This window comes from Neolamprologus multifasciatus, chromosome 14, assembly GCF_963576455.1.
Source record: "Neolamprologus multifasciatus chromosome 14, fNeoMul1.2, whole genome shotgun sequence".
Taxonomy (NCBI): Eukaryota; Metazoa; Chordata; class Actinopteri; order Cichliformes; family Cichlidae; genus Neolamprologus; species Neolamprologus multifasciatus.
Window position 1 is genome coordinate 767,798 of NC_140452.1, and position 19,531 is coordinate 787,328.

Consider the following 19,531-nt stretch of genomic DNA (forward strand, 5'->3'; position numbering starts at 1 on the left):
GCAGACACAAACACACACACTCACACACACACACACTCACACACACACACACTCACACACACACACACACACACACACGCAGACACACTCACACACACACGCAGACACACACACACACACACGCAGACACACTCACACACACACGCAGACACACTCACACACACACGCAGACACACTCACACACACACACGCAGACACACACTCACACACACGCAGACACACACTCACAAACACACACGCAGACACACACACACACGCAGACACACAGACACACACACACGCAGACACACACGCAGACACACTCACAAACACACACACACACACACACACGCAGACACACACACACACACACGCAGACACACACACACAAACACACACACATGCAGACACACACACACACACAGACACACACACACACATGCAGACACACACAGACACACACACACACACATGCAGACACACACACACACATGCAGACACACACAGACACACACACACACACATGCAGACACACACACACACACACGCAGACACACACACACAAACACACACACATGCAGACACACACACACACACAGACACACACACACACATGCAGACACACACAGACACACACACACACACATGCAGACACACACAAACACGCAGACACACACACACACAGTGTGTGTGTTTCGTTTTAGTTTAATGAGTCGACGTCGCGTTTCCTCCATCTTGACCCCTGTTGACCTCTGACCCTGTAACAGTGGAGGATTCTTACATGACCTGCTGTAGCAGCTAAATGTCACACCAGGACGAGCCTGTCAGGCATTGCTAAACGATCAGAGAGCTGTGCCCACCCATCACAGCCTGCTGGTGTTGATTTCACGCCTGTCTCCTCTGTGCAGGCCTCAGAGGAGCTGTCGGAGCTGCCGCAGCGAGTGGCCGACATTGGCCGAGACCAGAGGCAGCGAGGAGGCGCGGCAGGAGGAGCGGCGCTGCCCAATGGCACATGTGAGCATTTCTCTGATCTCACATCAGTTTAGAGATTGAGGCGGTAAAACAAACGCACCTGAGCCCGGCACGCTGCTGAGGACGATGAAGCCGAGCGTGCTAGTGGAAGGTTCCGGCTGCTTCAGCATCATCGCTTCAGATCAGACGAGGCTCATGGTTAGGACAGGTGAACCTGGTAGAAGCTCTCACCTGTGCAGACGTCTCCATCAGCTGGTTGGAAGTTAGCGCTCCACAGCTGCCAGAGTGTGAATGTGCTGATCGATGCAGCTGATTGGTGCTTCTCGTGTCAGATGGGGAGTCGGAGCAGATCGACTTCATCGACAGCTGTGCGGGTGAGGAGGAGGAGGAGGAGGGGAGGAGTCGTGGGGGAGGAGACAGGACCAGCCTGAGCTCTCAGTTCATGGCTTACATCGAGAGACGCATCACCAGAGAGGTGAGAGCTCCGCCCACAGGAAGTCACACCTGCGACTCACATGCACCCAAACTGTCTTTTAACTACAGTCTTTACAGTAAGCCTTTTTACACAGCCTTCTGAAAGGTCAAAGGTCGAGTCTGTCGGTGGTTTGAGGTATAAACTGATAATTACATGTGGTGTAAAATCTTATTGTGAAAACCCTGTGTGACTTCCTGTCTCTGTGCTCAGGGTTCTCCTGTGAAAAGCGGCTCTTCGAGGATGGAAGACCCGAGGAGACACAGCAGGTACGCTCCTCGTTCACCTTTATCACACCTGCTCGTTTCACTTCCTGTCTGGCTTCCTGTCTCGCTTACTGTGTCAACTCCCGTCTCTCAGGGGTGTAGTCGATAGCGCCGCGGCCGCATCCAGCTCGCACGGACAGGTAAGGCGTCCTCTTACCTGTGAGGTGGAAGCTGAGCACAGCTGCAGCAGCACTGACGGTCTGTGTCCTCAGAGAGGCGGCGTGGAGAGGATGAGGAGGGAGGCGCAGCTCGCCGCCATGAGGTACGACGAGGAGCGGCAGAAGAACCGCTCGCTGCAGAGGGACAACATGAGCGGACACGCCAAGGTACGAACGGCACCAGTTTAACTGGTGACGGCACGTTATTGATCGCTGATCAGCTGTTATTGATCGCTGATCAGCTGTTATTGATTGCTGATCAGCTGTTATTGATCGAAACTCTGTTGATGCTTTTCAGCATAAAGCGGCTCCGAGTCCCACGAAGTCCAGTCCTGACACAGAGGTGAGTTTGTGTGTGTGTGTGTGTGTCTGTGTGTGTGTGTGTGTGTCTGTGTGAGTGTGGGCGAGTGTGGGCGCGATTAGTTGGTCGGTTTTTATCGGCACGTGCGTTCACTTTCAAACGTCTAACAAAGATAAATGAAGACGTGGAGGTCAAGGGTCATCCTGTCGGGGTCAGGTCTGTCTCGTAAGTTAACCCCGCCTCCACAGCCCATGGTGACCCAGGGCGACTCCCTCACTCGCTGATCTGTCCCATCTGACCGGTGCTGAGAGCTGAGTGTTTCAAACTGTGGAGCCAAGCACGCATGACCTCTGACCTCTGACATGGGAGCAATGTGGAAAATCGCTTTTGTTCCAAATATCTGAGAGAAAACGTAAAGCTGCACGAGTCAGACAGCAGGTAACGACCTTCTCATAACGATGGTTATTAGAAGCTCGCACAGTGAGTCTAGCCCCGCCCCTGTTTAAACCACACCCCTCATTCGCCACGCTCTCACCTGTATGTTAGTATTTGTTAATGTGTTTGTGTGTCTGTGGTGTCTGTTTGTGCGCTCAGAACGTCTACCCCTCCCGACGCTCCACCCACACAGACGACTCCGCCCTGTTCATGGTAAGAGTATGGCCCCGCCCCCCAACAGCTACTAACTGATTTTCAAAGCAGGATCTCTCGGGTCTGTGTGCAGGAAGGTTTGGAGGACGGCGGTAACCTGCGTCCGTTTCCTCGCCGTGTTGTTGTAAATATCAGCTGCTCAGTGTTGTGGTCTCTCGAGCGTGTGAAACGCGTCTGTAAATATGTTTGACGTGGTTGATTATCGGGTTTCATCTCGTGGTTGGCTTCTCGCCGCTGTATGAACCACGTGAACGGCGCCACGGTCAAAGTTTTGATTGATGTCGTGACATGGAGGAGCTCCAGATCAGTGACAAACTTGAATGAAGGTTAAAGGTCGAGGTGAGACAGACGTGTTTCTCTCACTTTGACCCCACGCTCGATCAGATCTCGCACTGGAGCCGCGTTAGCCTGTGCTAGCAGAGCGCTCTTATTTTGAAAAAGCACACAAACCCGAGGGATTCTGAGGACTGAATCAGCATGAACACACCTGTCCACCTTTCCTCTAAGCCCCACCCAGCACCACCTGTCCTTATCCTCTTCCTTTACCCCTTTCCTATCTCCTCCTCTGGGCTCTGAGTGGCTGCTGTGACTGTGGTGATGACACGTTAGTCACGCGGCGCGTCCATAAACTGGTTTAAACTGGTTCAGGAGCAACCCGAGCAGCAGCGGTTACTCTCTCAGGTGCAGTTTGGTCTTTTCAGCATCTACTTCCTGTCACATGGTGATGTTTGTCTCCACCCAACAGTCTGGCCGCTCTGCGTCTGTAGCATCGTTACGTGTCAGCCGACCTCAGTGTTCTCTAAACATCACCGACATAACAGCGGCGCTCGCAAATCCTTAGAAAAACTTTATTGTCACAGCCAGGAGAACAAACACTGATCGTCTCACTGGAGCCGTCGGACCCAGAGGTGATTAACGCTGTGGGTGTGTCCCGTGAGTATCGGCACTTCCTGTGGAGAGACTGAGGTGGTCGTTTGAGCTCAGGCTGCGTTTGTGCGAAGCGTTTTCTGAACCTGTCGATGAGCTGAAAGCACCTGCACGTCATTAACACCTGAATCTCTGCATTAACTACTTCTTCTTCTCTTCTTCTTCTTCCCCTTTTCTTTTTTCCTCATCGTCACTTCCTCCTCAGTTTGCTCCTCCCCCTTTCTTCTTATCTCCGCCCTCGCCGCCTTCCTTCCTGTCTGTCTGCGTGTCTGTCTGTGTGTCAGTGTGTCCTGGTGTTTGAGATCGACTTCGACACAAACACGATAAAGAGGCGACCTGGCTCACACAGACAGGTGACACACGCCTTCCACGCGTCCGTCCCCGCTGGACGCAACGTTCACTGACATCACTGCTCTTCCTTTCTTTTCATTTGGCCCCTCCCCTGTCTGTCTGTCTGTGTCTCAGTCTGTGGCTGGACTGTCTGTAGACGGCTGTTATTCTCACGCTTCTGATAGCGCCACCTCCTGTCTGCTGCAGGTACTGCACTGTGCATGCTGCACTGTGTCCACATGTTTGACCTTCAAAGTGAGGCAGTTTCTAGGAGGCGGAGTCGGCGGTTTGTCGTTACAATATTTCATTAGCAACACCAGGTGTCACCGGGCCTCACTCACCAAACCTTGGACGGTCCTTCGAGGCGTCTCGCTGCACGGCGTTTCTCTTTGGTCCGTTTCAGTTTGCAAAAAGTCAAAAAAACCAAAACAAACATGATGACGTTAACGGGGCCGAACGGCGTTGGACATGGCGACGATCGTAGACCAGTCGTCTGTCAGGTGCTGCCTGTCTGCTGACTTCCTCCTCTTTCCGTCAGCGCTCAGGTCTTTTTGTTTTTCCATGAGTCTCAGGCCACGTCCACACGCACCCGGGTGTTTTTGAAAACACAGATTTTTCTATGCGTTTGCACCTTTCGTCCACACGTAAACGGCGTTTTCAGTCACTGAAAATGGAGATTTTTAAAAACTCAGTTTTTGCGTTTACGTGTGGATGAGAAAAACGGAGAAAACGTCAAAGGTGTGCGCCTTTTTTGACGTCACACTGTGCGCCACGTTATTGTTTCGGTGAAATGAATTTCTACAATACTGTTACTGTTACTTCTCTTCAGTGTTTACATGCTGACATATACACACACAGTTACTGTCCCTCCACACATCCGACTCGGTTCTGCTTCTATGCCCCAGCTTTGTTTACTCTTTCCCACCGAGGCTTCTAGACTTCTGATTGGCCAACATTTCTACACAGATAGGGATATAGCGCCACCTGCTGCTTTGGCATGTTCCTAGCAGCGTTTTCCTTCGTTTTTGGCTTTTATGTGTGGACGGGATTTTTTTGTATAAACGGAAAATCTTCATTTTCAAAAATACCGTGTACGTGTGGACGAGCCTCATTGTGTTTTTAACCGCTGCCGTGGAAGCCGAGCGTCCTGTGGCGTTCTTTCTCATTAAAGTGAGACATGACTGCGATTCGCTGTCGTTCATGTTTGACGCGTGTTCGGTGAATGAGGCCTGGTGTCCGCTGCAGGACGTCCCACTTACAGACATCATTTCACTGTTTCAGGAAAGGTCTTGGCCCCGCCCCCAGAGCAGCTGTTTTCAGTCACATGATCAGAAATACCTGTGGAGAGTATCTGATTCCACTGAATGTTAATCAGTATTTTACCTGAATGACATCGTTAGCGTTGACACACCTGAGCAGCCTGGAGCTAGCAGCACACCTGCAGCTCGCTGGCTCGCACTGACCTCCAGGTGTGTCCAGCTGTGTGACTGTGTTGTGTTGTCCCACAGGGCGAGGACCGAGCTGCTCTCTCTCCTACAGGTAAGACCGACAGTTTACCGAAGCCCCGCCCCTCCCCGGTGTTCGCCTGCCTTCCGCTCACACCTGGATTTTCTCTTCTTTCAGCCAATCAGTCGCCGTCTTACCCCAGCTCGGGGGGCGTGGCCTCCTGTCGAACTACCAATCTGCGGCCAGAGAGCTTCCTGTTCCGGCTCGGGCAGAAGGAGGAGAAGAGGAAAGGTGAGGTCCTGTGGGGGCGTGTCCTCAGCCTCACTCACCTGTCAGGTGTGTGACTGCTGTTCCCTCTCTGTCCTCCAGGTGACACCTCTGCTGCTCCGAGCCAGGAGGAGGCTCCCGCCGCTCCTCCTCTTGCTGCAGAGGACGTGGAGGTGGTGGAGCAGCTCAGGAAGGTGCGTACCTGGACTCACCTGGGCTGGGTTACCCTGTTCACAGGTGACTGATCCGCCCTCTCTCTCCCTCCAGAACATCGAGGCTCGTCTCAAAGTGTCACTGCCGAGCGACCTCGGGGCAGCCCTGACGGACGGCGTGGTTCTCTGTCACCTGGCCAATCACGTGAGGCCGCGGTCCGTCCCCAGCATCCACGTCCCCTCCCCCGCCGTGGTGAGTAAAGTGTTAATGTGTGCGCTGCTGTTCAGGTGTGCCGCTGACTGTCCCGTCTGCCCGCAGCCCAAACTCACCATGGCCAAGTGCCGCAGAAACGTGGAGAACTTCCTGGAGGCGTGTCGCCGCATCGGAGTCCCACAGGTACCACGCACACCTGAGCGACGAACGACAGCGAATCCAAATGTTCCCCATCAGTCCTCCTGCCAGACGAGCCGATGCCTTTAATGAAACCTTTAGTGACCTTTGACCCCGGCTCGGCCCGGGTTCGGCCTCTGCTGCGGACGCTGTCGTTAAACCGTCCGATCTGCAGCACGCCGCCATGACTGATGGGGCGGGGCTGAGTATTCATAAACATGCGTGCGGTTTATTGACCAATCGGCCGGACGACTGATGGTGAAGTTTGACGTTTCTTCTTCTACTAACGCCTCTCTTCCTCTCTGTCATCCTCTCATCGCTCCCTCCTCCTTCCCTGCGTCTCTCTGTTCTTCCTCCACCGTGTCCATCTCACCCCACACGCACTCAGGACCATCTCTGTTCAGTGGGCGACGTCCTGGAGGGGAAAGGGGGCGGGGTTTATGCCACAGTGGAGGTGCTGCTCTCCATGGCTCCTCCCCTGGTCAGCCTGTCCCCTCAGGTCCAGCTGGCCGGCTTCGCCCTCTTTTACCTGTCTGTCATGTCGGTGCTGTGCGCCATTTACGTGCACCTGGCGCCGCACGTCTGACGCCGAGCGAGCCGAGGGCGATCTCGCCAAGTTGCACGCAGCGGGCGTGAATTTCTCCCAGCAATGTCCCCCTCAGAGTCTCCGTTCACCACAGCAGGAGCCCCGCCCTGGATCTGTCGTACTGCCACCTTTCAGGTTACGTTAGCTTAGCACAAAAACTGAGGAGGAGAGCCGGGCTCCCATTGGTCCGTCTGTCTCCTGACACGTACAGCAGCGGCGCCTAGTCTGTAGACACGCCCATCTGCGGGACCTGACGCTGCTCCTGAGGCTCCTGGCCCCGTAGACGTGTTCAGGTCAAAGGTGAAGACGCAGCCTGTGTCCCTGCAAACATGACTAGCATGATCAGCGAGTTAGAGCGTCTGTCCTCGGCCAATCAGCTGTGAGCTCAGAGGAACATCAAGTTCACTCCAGCAGCTGGATCAAATGCTCTCCCATTGGCTCTGAAATCATCCGTAAGCCTCTCTCACCTGTACAGGTGTGCGTGTCGCAGCCTCCTCGCTGAGTAACAGACGCTGACGATGAACATCCAGCCCCCCCCCCGTGACCCTTTGAGTGCCCTCGCCTGGATTAAAGGCGTCAGTGACTTTAAATGACTCCAGGTGACGATGCTCCGCCCACTGGGCAGGTAGAAGGTGTGAGGCACAGCAGAGTGGAGTGTTGGAGCCAGAGGACCATGTGACCCCTCGATCCCCCACAGCTCGCCCTCACGCTCGCCTCCTGCCTGTTGGCGTTCTGCCCCGTGCCTTACGCTCCATTTTTTACTGTTTGAAGTGTTCAGTCAGCCCCTCCCATCAGAAACACGTCTCCCTGGAAACGACCTCTGAGCACCACGTCAGCGTTTCACTTGTGGTCTGATGCCTGACCTCCCGGGTGGCTCTCCGGGCGAAGCGCAGGAACCTTCGGTGTCACCTGGACCGAGGCTCTGGAGACTCCTCCCACTGCAGGACTAGCAGCACGCCATCTGCAGGTGAAGCCAGGGTCAGGACAGCGACCTGTGATGGCCTCGCCATCGCTCTTATGTCTGTGACGGCAGAAACTCGAGCAGAACAAAGAGGCATCCTGCAGTGGGAGGAGACTCGGCCTCGACGTGGGCGGGTTTCCTGCGGCTCCAACCGGCCGGTGCGAGCCGGAGCGTCACACAGGATGGGATTGTTCTACGATGAAGAGTGAGGATGAGTGTTTTGTAGACCTGTGCCTCTGCTCTGGTCCTTTTAGAGTCCGTCAATAAAGTTCAGTAAAGCCGCTCGACTCACTTGTCTCTTTCAAACACACCTGGAGGTCTTTGCCTCCTGATTGGTTTGTTCCATCGATGCCAGCAATGGCCGCTTCATCCTCCTCACAGAGACCTGACATCAGGTAACACAGTCGAGGTGTAAACTGATGTCAGCACGCTTCAGACTCGCCTGCAACCCACCGACACTGGACTGGTGGAAACCAGCTCCTCCCACTGCAGTCGGCCCACTGGTGTGGAGGTGTGGCCCAGCACACCTTAGCAGAGCTGCGAGCACGCGTGTTGTGACGATGACGACATGGCAGTGCCTGATTCTTCCCCCACCAGCAGGGGGTGCTGCAGTCGCTGCTTCCAGGCCTCGCTGAGCTAAACTCGAGGTTATTGTTAGTCAGCTGATCGATTAACCTCAGTGCTGATGAATTCCCGTATTTCCTCGCTGTGTGCTGATTGGTGCGTCACCGTGCAAATGTGATTAAATCTGTACGTGTTTGATGGCAGCCGGCTCAAAACTGACACCTCTGCCGCTGTGGCGCTACACTTCCCATCCGCCTGCTTCCTTCTGTCTCCGCCCAGCCTTCTGTTCAAAGCTCTCTCACCTGTCTGCTTCCATCTGCACGCCCCGCCCCTTCTTTCCTCCTCCATCGTTTTTGCCGTTCCTTGTTTTCATCCTTGCGTTGCCATGGTTTCAGTTATTTTACCTGTTGATTTCGTTTTCCATCCGTTCCCCCCGCCCCTCGCTGTGTCTTCTTCTGTGGTGTTTGTCTGTGCAGAGTCAGTTGTGCCTTCCTCTTCACATCCTGGAGGAGCGAGGGCTACCCCAGGTGGCCGTGACCGTCGGCGCCCTGCTCAACCTGGCCCCGCCCCGACACTCCAGCACCGCAGCGACCCCCACAACGCCATCAACCCCACCGGGGCCGTCTGTCACCATCTAGCCATATTTGCACCCCATTTGCACCAGCCAATCAGAGCCTCTTAAAGCCTGCATGATGTCATCAGAAAGTGTCCGAAGCTCCTGCAGCAGGGGGCTGGCACTGACACAATCCCACAGTGACGGCTCTGAGCTCCTATTGGTCAGTGCTGTATGTATGGAAGCCCATTTCGGGGGGGGGGGACGCTACCCAATGACCTCGGCTGAAATGAATTTTAAAGTAAAAGATGAATCGAATATTTAAGGTCGTGTCTGAATGACAAAAAAACATTTCACAGGTGAGACCTTCAGGCACCTGATAGGAGCAGGTTCAATTCCCCACGGCCACTTCCTGCCCGCTCTCTGCTGACTAATAAAGGCTCAGCGCCCCCAAAATACAAAGTAGAGAAAAACGTTCAGACGTTTGCAGCAAGTGTGTTTCCATTTGTGGGCAGAAATGGGCTTCCATCCCACCTGTGCCGTCGCTCTGCAGGTGAGGGAGTGGCTGATGGGCAGTGATGGAGACGAGTCGAGCTGAACTGATCTTTACTCTTGCTGCAAGGTTTGTTAGAAATCAGCTTCTCACAGGTGGAGGTTTCACTCTGGACCTACTACGCTCATCACAGATGACAGAGCCGCGGACCAGAGAGGAAGGAGCAAATAATCTGACCAGATTTTAATGCTGTACCTGGTGTAGGCGGAGCTAATCTACTCCATCTGCGTGTGCTGATTATTACAAGTGATAATAATGAGGGCCTTCACCGTGAAACCACATCTGCTTGTGTTTGAGCAGCGGTCCAAAGGAAATCCTCCACGTGTGACAAGGCGAAAAGCTTACCACCTTTGACCTTTGCCCCCTGAGTCTGAGGTAAAGAAGGTAAAATGATCCTCTGATGTCAGAAAAATAACCCAGAGGCAAAGTGGGAGGTGGTTTATTCTACTTGTCAGGTTCTCTAACGGGTGAATCCGTGCAGTTCAACATCTGCGTGACGTTAGTTCTACATTCATTTGGTTACCTGTGTAGGCGGAGCTTAGAAACTAATATGCATAATTATTGAGCCAGTGTTAAACACAGACGACTCAAAACCATAAAACTCTGTTAGGTGGATCGTTCTGCTCAGTCCAACGTTAGCTCGCACAGAGCGGCTTAGCATGAGTCCCCGTCATCCTGAGCTCAGCCGCTGTCTCACACAAGCCGGTTCAGCTCCTCCGCCTTTAAACGTGCTTTATTCTGATTGGGTGGAGCTTCTGTCTGTGACATCACACAGATCAATGAATAGAAAAAACCTCATAATTCCCAGTAGCTGCAGACACACTGAACTTCCTGTTTAACATGAACATTTGCCACAGAAACAGGAAATGAGAAAGGGAAAAGCACTTTAATTAAAAAAGTATTTCATGTTCTCAGTAACATCTGATTGATCAATAAAACCTGAAACTGTCCGGTCTGCACTGAGATAAAGTTGCAGTGCTACTAAGGGCTAACGGAAGCTAACAGCAGTTTTGTTTTGTTTAAATGACACTAATGTATCTTGTGGCTAATATAGCTTAAAGTTAATATTGGCAAAGATAAACTTATTGTAAGCTACATTTAATGGCTAGCGGTGACCTAGCTAAGATGAGTGTGCTTAGTTTAAAATAATAATAAAGAGAAAACTATTCCCAGATTAGCCGTCGCTAACAGTGACGATTCTGAAAATGTAACTGACTGTTAAGGCTAACACTATTAAAACAGAGTAAATGTGTTGGATCACGCTGATCATGCTAGTCATGTTTGCAGGGACACAGGCTGATACTTGCGTAGCGGTCTGTTAACAGAAACCAGCTAGCTGGAAGACTAGCTTGAAATAAGTAGCTATAAAAGTATCGTGATGAGTTCAGACTTAACCTGAACTACAGCTAGGAAGTGGCCTAAGCTAACGAGTAAGCAGTAGTCTAAAATTCAATAGGCTCTCTGCTATCTCTGGTTAAGACTATAATAAGACTAACTTTATGAACTGTTAGATAACAGTACTTAATATTATATGTGACACAGTTAGCTTTAAAAATACTGACATTTCAAAAGTTCTGTAACTATTTTAACATGGCTAACTGCTAAAGAAAGCTAACACTAATGGTACTCTTATGTCGAGCTAACCACAGAAGGTAGCTAAGATAAAGTCAGGTAAAGCTAACAGCTTGTTTCTAATCTGAAAACAGTCGACGATCGCTTAGTTTATAGCATGATTGCTAAATGCCAATGTTACAGTAGTGGGTTTGATCGTGCCCAGTACTGATATTGTCAAAGAAATTATTTATTTTTCCTTTTGTTTTTTTTTATAGTTTATTTAGTTTTAGTTTTATTTATTTTTTTATGCTTTAGTTTTGCTTTAGGGGGCGGGGCCTCTGCCAGTCTTCCATTGTGGGGCACTCACCCAAATGTGAGCTACTTGCTAACAGTTAATAATGTCCCAAAAGAAGCAGCAAGGACAAAGTGTGGTTCAGTTCGGCTCTGTTCGTCTCCAACTGTCCTTATTATGGTAAACACCTTCATCTCGCCGCTGATGAAGAGGAGGATGTCGTCTCTGTACAGTTTTTACTCATGTCCTTGTGGTTTAGGTCAATCATGTGACCTGGCTTTGTGATCACCTGATCGGACCTTTGTCACGTGTGCAGCTGAAGGCGATTGGGTGGTTCCTGTTGCATGCTGGGACGTTTTTCACCTTGTAAAGGTGGCCCGACTGTTGTGTACAAATATATCCTGTAAATAGAAATTTACTGACTATGCTCTGTATATGAGGCCGAAACCTGGGTGTTACTACGACAACAGAGATGTTTGTGTTGCCATGTCAACAATGGGGGGAGGGGGGGGATTTCTTCTCCTGTCAGTGAAGTAAGCAAACAGCTGCTGTACTGTTATTTTATTTATAAAAGGTCGTCTTGACAACAGTGATCAAAGCAATACCTGCTCAGCGTCTCACTTCAACTGGAGCTCCAAAAGGCTCCAACTGCACAAACACAGTCAGGTGAAGCAGACTGCTAGCAGCTACAGCCGCCTGTGTCACCATCTGCCTGTGTCACCATCCACCTGTCAGGCAGAAGCCACACCCTTAATAATGCAAACAGATGTCATGAAGGGGCCAGACCCATTGTGTATCAGGCTGTAAATGTGTGTGGGGCTGACTCACTGCTGCCTCTGCTGGACATTAGAGGAACTGCAGCACATCCTGCCCTCCTACAGTGGGCGTGGCCTCTGTGCACAGTGATGTCATGAATCTGAGCTGCTGCTGCTTCACTAACCGGAGGAGAAGACTGTGTTTATAATTTAAACTGTAAAGATGAGTAAAGGGGGCTGGTGCTGTGTTCAGGTGGCGTAGGACATCAGCATGCTGACACTACACTAAACACTTGCTGAAGCCTCACTTTGTTTCTCAGTCACCTGAACGGAGCACAACTTGAACAACCTGAATTATGACAAGTAGGCTGGGCCCCGCCCCCTGAACCACCTCCACCAATCAGCTCATCTTAACTGGACTCACCTGAGACCTGAGTGAACCTGATGGGACAGGTGAGGTGGCTTAGAGGTTTCAGAAAGGTGATGATGTACAGATGTTTTCTTCTTCAGGCGCTTGTCTTGTGGCAGCAGCGGGTCACGTGACGGGGCGGCTGTTTTTCCACTTGAGTGTTTTTGCTGTTTCAGTCATAAAATAAATAGAATGTGGCTTTGATGCTTTTATTGTGTCAACACCGCACACAGGAAGTGGTGAAAAACGTGGCCAAAAAACGAGAACACCATCAGCTGATTGTGTTCATACTGTAAATGTTTTCTGTTTTTCTCTCCTTGGTGTTTTTTTTTTGTGTTTCTGTGAATAAAGTAGAAATATTTGTCACAGGTGAACGTCTGCAGCTCTGTTCCCGGGTCAGGACGCTGCGACAGGAAGTGCAGTCTAATATAATATAACACCGATTTGTGACTGAAAGTATTCATGACTCCTCTGGAGAACAATAATCATGTTTCACGGTAGGATTTCGTGACATCTTTTCAAAGTATGTTTGTAAATCAAGCGACAGCGTGTCACATCAGGGCCGTTTACAAAGAACAGTCTAACTTCACATTCTTTAACGACACGCCGTGTGTGCTCTCATTGATGCTGTGGTGTCCTGGAGTGAGGTTAAACAGCGTGGTTTATTACAGGACGTGCGGCAGCGTCCTCACAGGAAGCCCTGAGGCCCCAGATAACATTGTGCTTTAAACTCTGTCATATCCTTATCAGACGCAATAATCACACCTCCCAAATACTTGGCTCTGAATTTTGCATTTATTTAAATTCAGCTTTAAGCCTAAATCTTCAAACACTTTGGTGACAGTGGGAAGGAAAATCTCCCTTTTAACAGGAAGAAACCTCCGGCAGAACCAGGCTCAGGGAGGGGTGGGGCCATCTGCTGTGATTGGTTGGGGTGAAAGAAGGAAGACAGGACAAAGACATGCTGTGGAAGAGAGACAGAGATTAATAACAGGTGAGAGCAGAGAGGGCAGCATCATCAGCTCACTGGATGGTTCAGAAGGTGGTCAGCTGGTAAGGAGCGACGGCCCAGCCCTGTTGTTGACAACGAAGGTCATCTGTTTAAGGAGTGAGCTGTTGATCAGTCTTCACAGGTCAGCGTGTCAGAGGGCAGGCGTGTAACCTGAGCCTCAAACACCTGCTTCACTGTGAGATGAAGCAGAGCTCTAACGTGAGGCGATGGCCATGTACCACGTGGTGGTGACCTGCCTGCCAGCTCCATGGATCACTTTCCATGTCGAGGTCCACGTGAAACAGAGCTGATGGTTTCTTTCCTCTGGTTGCAGGTATGCCCCAGGGACCTGTCCTTCTTTTCATCCGCTTGGACACATTTTCATAAATACAATATTTACTGTTACGCTGATGACACCCAGCTTTATCTGTCCACTAAACCTGATCCTGCTCTCCCCCGTCCTCCCTCACCCTCTGTTTAGCCAAACTAAATTCGTGGTTCTCTTACAATTTTCTCAAACTCAATAGCAACAAATCTGAGCTCCTCCTGGTCGGCACTAAACAAACACTATTCACAACTAACAGCTTTTCTATTATAATCAATAACTCGCCGGTCTCCGTTTCCCCATTTGTGAAAAGTCTGGGTGTCACCCTTGATAGTACTCTATCTTTTAACTCCCACGTCAATGACATCACTGCATATTTCCAACCTTAATCGTCTCCGTCCTTTTCTCTCCCCACATGCCGCTGCCATCCTTGTTCATAGCCCGGTCACTTCCCAGATCGATTACTGCAACTCTCTTCTTTTTGGTTGTAGTCAAAAATCTGTCCATCAGCTTCAGCGTGTCCAGAACTCTGCTGCTCGTATCATCACCAGGACTCCTTCTATGCACCACATCACTCCTGCTCTGCAGCAGCTTCACTGGCCTCCAGTTAAATACCGCATCAATTTCAAGACACTTTTGTGCACATTCAAGGCTACCCATCATCTCTCGCCTTCATACCGCTCTGACCTGGTTCAGATCACCGTTCCTTCCCCCCGGCTAGCCACCGTGGGGCGCAGGGCTTTCTGCTGCTCTGCCCCCCATCATCCCTTCCTCCTGAGATAAGAAACATCACTTCCCTCCCTCTTTTTAAGTCCAGACTCAAAGCTCACCTGTTCACATTAGCCTATTCCACATAAATGTTTCCATCCTGCTACTTTAATTTGTTTTATTTATTTGCTCAAAGTTTTATCCTCATTATTTTGTAAATTGTTATGTTTGTTGTTGTTATTGCTTGTGTACAGTGTCCTTGAGTGTTTTGAAAGGCGCTTTCTTAAATAAAATGTATTATTATTATTATTATTATTTCAACTGTTCCAAACGCTCTTGTGATGAAAGAGTGACTTTATGATTTCCTCATTAATGAGTGTTTATTTATCATTATATGAAGATGCAAGAGCCAGGGATAGAAGCACATTTTACACGACAACATAGGAGCAATAAGAAGAAAAATATACATCATTGAAAACATCAAGGATACACAATGACGTCATCTTGTTGTTATGGTAAAAAACAGACATCCCATCAGTTATTTTGTTGTGTGTGTGTGTGTGTGTAATAATGTTGAAGTAAGTGAAGGTGAGGTGTCTATGAAGTGTGCAGCAGTCTGATGGCCTGATGGAAAAAGCTGTCTCCCAGTCTGCTGGTTCGGACCGGATACTGCAGAACCTCCTGCTTGATGGAAATAGTCTGAACAGTTTATGGCTGCGGTGACTGGATAGGTTTGCTGCATGTGACGTCATTTGTTAGTTACCAGTTTTAGTTCTCACAAATCAAACATAAATTTTGTTTATATTATATTCAATAAAGCGCGTTCATGCGGTGGATTTTGAAAATTAACGTAAAAATATTACATTAACAAAGACAAAACATGAAGCCATAAACATGTATTATTATTATTATTATTATTATTATTATTAAAATGTGTGTTATGAAATTCTGTAAACGTGTTTTTAATTGTTTCTTTGATTACATTAAAATCTAAAAAGCGGGAAAATAAAACGAGCCTTTCTGTTCAGGCAGCTCCGCGGACACCTCTGTTTACACTAATTTCCCAGCATCCCTTTCGCCCTTCCTTTTCCTCCTTCTCTGCGGACGCGGTGCAGGTAAGAGTTAACATGTCCGCCGGCACATCCTTGAAAAATGTCCGTTAATCTGCGCGGTGGGCGGCTGATAGTCCCGAGGGGGGCCGGGGCAGGAGCCCCGGCGCTGCTCGGTCGGTCTGTGTCTGCGTTTGAGCCGCTGATGGCGGAGATTCGCTCCGGATAGAGAAGCTAGCCTCGGCTAACGAAGCGCAGGGCCGGGGGTAACCGAGCGGCTTCCGAGCTGCGCGTGCCTGCTCCCGCACGCGTGCGGTAAGGAAAGGGTGTGTGGGAGCCCCGATGCTCGCGGCGGGCTGGAGCTCCCCCGATAAACGGGTCAAACCAGAGGAGCCACCGTCCGGAGCGGTCTCGGATTGTCGTGAAATAATGAAACGGAAAGAGTCGAATGTTACGCGCTGTATGCAGGGAGCCATCGGTTATCGATCGGTGACGGGCTGACCGCAGAATCACACGGATTCTGAACGGGACTGTTTCTGTGAGAACCTCAGACACTTTACCTGTGGTCCAAGCTGCCTCTGAATAAGTCACGTGACTTTTTACCTGGTAGCGTGGCACGTGCTGATCCCAGATAAAGTGTTTGTTAAGAACAGTAAACGCATCACAGGTCTGAGCACGCTCAGTCCTCCACGTGTGAGGTCATAGCTGACTAAACCTACAGTTATTAGGGCCGGCACTAAAAACTGGTATTATTAGTTGCCATGGTGATGTGTCCTCTGAAAACAGCGGGTACAAAGTTGCGAGCTCAGGAAAACATGCTGGTTACCGGTGCCGTCAATCACATGATGCTACAGTAGGTTTCAGGTGTTAATGTGACTGTTTCTGTGCAGGTGAACTCACCTGAAGAAGACCACAACGACCAAGATGCCTGGAAGGTGAGTGCCAATCATTTCACTCTGTGTGGTCACATAATGTATGTCTGTGTGAGCGATTTAACCTGCTGAAGTTCTGAAACAGGTGAGGCAGACAGGTGTTGACAGGAAGTGAGTTAACCGTGAGTGCAGAGCGACTTCCTGTCTGCTCTTCAGTGATTCTGGGATGGGTTTAATAAAGTTTTATTCAAACAGGCCGTGATCTGTCAGAGACGCTGTTCCTCGCTGCAGAGACGCTGATGGTGATGATGTCATGGTTGGTTCACAGATCAGGGCTCGCAAAATCGCTAGCCCGACGTCCCGGAGCTAGCGATATCTCCGGTCGGGCGACCAAAATCTATCTCAGCCCCGCCGAGTGTTTTAGGCAGAAAAAGTGTGTCCATGTGTAAACGTGAAAATCAGAAGGCTGGGAGCGAGTAGCAAAGATGGTCGTGTAAACAGGGACAGTAACTCAGTGTGACAGCAGCTTTTGTTTCTGTCTCATGTGAACAGTAACGTCTCGCACACCTTTGATGTTGTGACTAAATCTCAGTTTTCCTCGTCGACACGTAAATAGAAACAGTTGTGGGCGCTGTCAGTGGGTCGTTTCTGATGATCTGCGGAGCGTACGGGTGAAGCAGGTGCAGGGTTACGACCTCCGACCCTCACAGATCGGAGGAGAAGGGTGAAGTAACCACGGTGACATCAGCTGGGGGAGTGGGTCACGGTTGGCTCTGATCAATAAGCACTGGAGTTCCTATTGGTTGTTTTGGGACCTTCTGCCGCTCACTTTAGTTCTGTTGATCATTTGTGTCTGATTAGTGAGTTGATCACGTCGCACAGAACGCAGCAGATAAATCAATACTTGACGTCTATCAGTCCAGAGCGGCACAGGCCTCCGGGGGTCACATTCACCCGTGGCTCCTCCCACTCCAGCTTATTGATGATATTGATTCTGTCAGCTGTTTGTGGGCTGATTGATCAGTCTGATCAGTCTGCAGGGTTGATTTGCTTCAGATGTTGTAAGGTCTGTTAGAGGTGTGGAGGGTGTGTGATGGAAGCGTGAGCTCCACCAGCTGACGTCACGGTGGAAAAGTCACGCTGTGCTTTGACTTTGGTGAAACCTTTGGTCACGCTTGGGCTGGAGATGAGCAGCTCTTTCCATTGGTCAGATTTGGGGGTGTGTCAGCAGGTGGTGACATGGTCTGACGCCGTCTCTCTTTCAGACTGTGGAGTAAGGCCATCTTTGCGGGCTACAAGCGCGGCCTGAGGAACCAGCGCGAGCACACGGCGCTGCTGAAGCTCGAGGGCTGCTACAGCCGGGACGAGGTCGACTTCTACCTCGGCAAACGCTGCGCCTACGTCTACAAGGCCAAGAAGTGAGCTGCCACACCGCCATCTTTCATTTACTGTTAAGGTCGGCGTGTTTCTAAGTGTGTGTGTGTGTGTGTGTGCACGCAGGAACACGGTGACGCCCGGCGGGAAGCCCAACAAGACCCGTGTGATCTGGGGGAAGGTGACCCGGGCACACGGAAGCAGCGGGATGGTGCGAGCGAAGTTCAGCAGCAACCTGCCGGCCAAAGCCATTGGACACAGAGTCAGAGTGGTGAGTCACATGATCGGCTGGGGTTACGCCCTCGCAGACGTCTTGGCTGCCGCGGCGTTTCTGTGCTTCCTGTCGCGCCATCAGATCGTTTCCAATACGCTTCAGGAGTAAAAGTGTTGGTGCGAACTTTGACCTGCTCTGGCTCAGAGCGCGACCTGAGTGCTCCGTCCTTACGTTTGATTCATTCATGAAGCTGCAGCCACAGCCGGAGGCGTCATTTACAGGTTCTTTTTGTATAACAGGAAGTCAATATGGCGAGACTGAGGGGTGTGGCTTCAGACAGCAGCATCGAGGAAGCTTATCAACATTTGAATAAATGAATAAATTCTAACACAGCAACACGTGAGGCTGAGGAACGTTTGCACATCAGATAAACTCAGAGCATGTTCATCAGACTGACAGCTGCTCCACCGGCTCCACCCGCTCCACCCGGCTGCTGCTGCTCTGATTCTGCTGGTCTGCAGCTGTGAGAATAGATAAAAGTCTTTATTGGTACTTTACAGATTTACAGTGAGACACAGAGCAGCTCCTGCTCAGTGCCGTGGGGGGGTCTGCAGCTCTGAGCAGTATTTAGAAAAAATGGTGCTGAGCGCAGATCTGATAATTCTGATTGACCAGTGCGTGATGTCACAGCGTGGTGTCGCAGCGTGGTGTCGGACTGGCTCTGCGTTACAGGTTTAGTGTCGGCGCGTTTGACGACTTCGCTTTGCGGCTCCAACAGACTGACTCTGAAGCGAGAACTTTATTTTATTGATGAGATCAAACGGCGTCGTTGCACCACGGGCGTCGTTGCACCACGGGCGTCGTTGCACCACGGGCGTCGTTGGCAGGTGAGCGTAACAAGTCGTTAAAGCCCCGCCTCTTTGTTTCATTGGCTCAGTTTTCTAAATATTTTGCAGAAACGGCGTTCAGTCATTCCGTCACGTCTACAGCTCTCACCTGTCACAGGTGTTTGCTCACAGTGTGACACGCACATTCGTACCACCGTCGCCACATCTTCCCCCTCGCTCGCCGCACCGATGCTCTGAAGGCGTCTCAGGTCTTCTCGCCGCTTACTTCTTCTGTGGTTTCTCCTCCTGTGTGCACTTCCTGTGTGGTAGTTGTATTGTGAAGTTCATTTCCTGTGTGTGGTTTTATTGTGACAGTGCACTTCCTCTTTGTGTGCAGATGCTGTATCCTTCCCGGGTGTGAGGCGGCGACGGCAGCGGCTCTTTGTTTGTACAGAAACAATAAAGTGATCAATAATCTGGTCAGACTCCCGCTTTGTTTCTCTCACACACACACACACACACACACACACACACACACACAGCCTTCATCTACAGGTGTCGCACTCTTCTTCTGACTGCAGGGGGCAGCAAAGCATTCGGAGATGTCTTTTAAACCAGCGGTCCCCAACCCCCGG

The 19,531-nt window shown here is 50.6% G+C and overlaps 2 protein-coding genes across 5 annotated transcripts in view; both read left to right on the top strand.

Moving 5' to 3' along the window:
* The window catches only part of lrch3 (leucine-rich repeats and calponin homology (CH) domain containing 3), a 21,962-nt gene extending 7,534 nt beyond the window's left edge, over positions 1–14,428 (top strand). The window contains exons 8-21 of one of the 4 annotated variants that reach the window (XM_085131590.1): positions 888–993; positions 1,284–1,426; positions 1,637–1,692; positions 1,784–1,829; positions 1,902–2,015; positions 2,146–2,190; positions 4,008–4,076; positions 4,189–4,260; positions 5,562–5,592; positions 5,677–5,790; positions 5,869–5,960; positions 6,034–6,171; positions 6,238–6,315; positions 6,698–8,137. In XM_085131590.1, coding sequence (XP_084987716.1) covers positions 888–993; positions 1,284–1,426; positions 1,637–1,692; positions 1,784–1,829; positions 1,902–2,015; positions 2,146–2,190; positions 4,008–4,076; positions 4,189–4,260; positions 5,562–5,592; positions 5,677–5,790; positions 5,869–5,960; positions 6,034–6,171; positions 6,238–6,315; positions 6,698–6,895 — 1,302 coding nt within the window. In that variant the 3' untranslated portion in view covers positions 6,896–8,137. Of the gene's footprint in view, positions 1–887; positions 994–1,283; positions 1,427–1,636; positions 1,693–1,783; positions 1,830–1,901; positions 2,016–2,145; positions 2,191–2,742; positions 2,797–4,007; positions 4,077–4,188; positions 4,261–5,561; positions 5,593–5,676; positions 5,791–5,868; positions 5,961–6,033; positions 6,172–6,237; positions 6,316–6,697; positions 8,138–8,896 lie in introns of those variants that run through there. The other 3 variants (XM_085131591.1, XM_085131592.1, XM_085131593.1) reach the window with 3 other exon arrangements.
* Positions 14,429–15,581: 1,153 nt separating this feature from the next.
* On the top strand, positions 15,582–19,375 carry rpl35a (ribosomal protein L35a). The gene is made up of 5 exons (XM_085131608.1): positions 15,582–15,675; positions 16,500–16,544; positions 17,747–17,899; positions 17,982–18,126; positions 19,294–19,375. The coding sequence occupies exons 2-5, from the start codon at positions 16,534–16,536 to the stop codon at positions 19,315–19,317; spliced, it is 333 nt and encodes a 110-aa protein (XP_084987734.1). The 5' UTR covers positions 15,582–15,675; positions 16,500–16,533; the 3' UTR covers positions 19,318–19,375.
* Positions 19,376–19,531: the final 156 nt, after the last annotated feature.

Bases quoted from the DNA above. Each gene is read 5' to 3' on its own strand.
- rpl35a (XM_085131608.1), top strand. The intron at 17,900-17,981 runs GTGAGCTGCCAC...GTGTGCACGCAG, and splicing joins TACGTCTACAAGGCCAAGAA to GAACACGGTGACGCCCGGCG. The intron at 18,127-19,293 runs GTGAGTCACATG...CTTTGTGTGCAG, and splicing joins TTGGACACAGAGTCAGAGTG to ATGCTGTATCCTTCCCGGGT.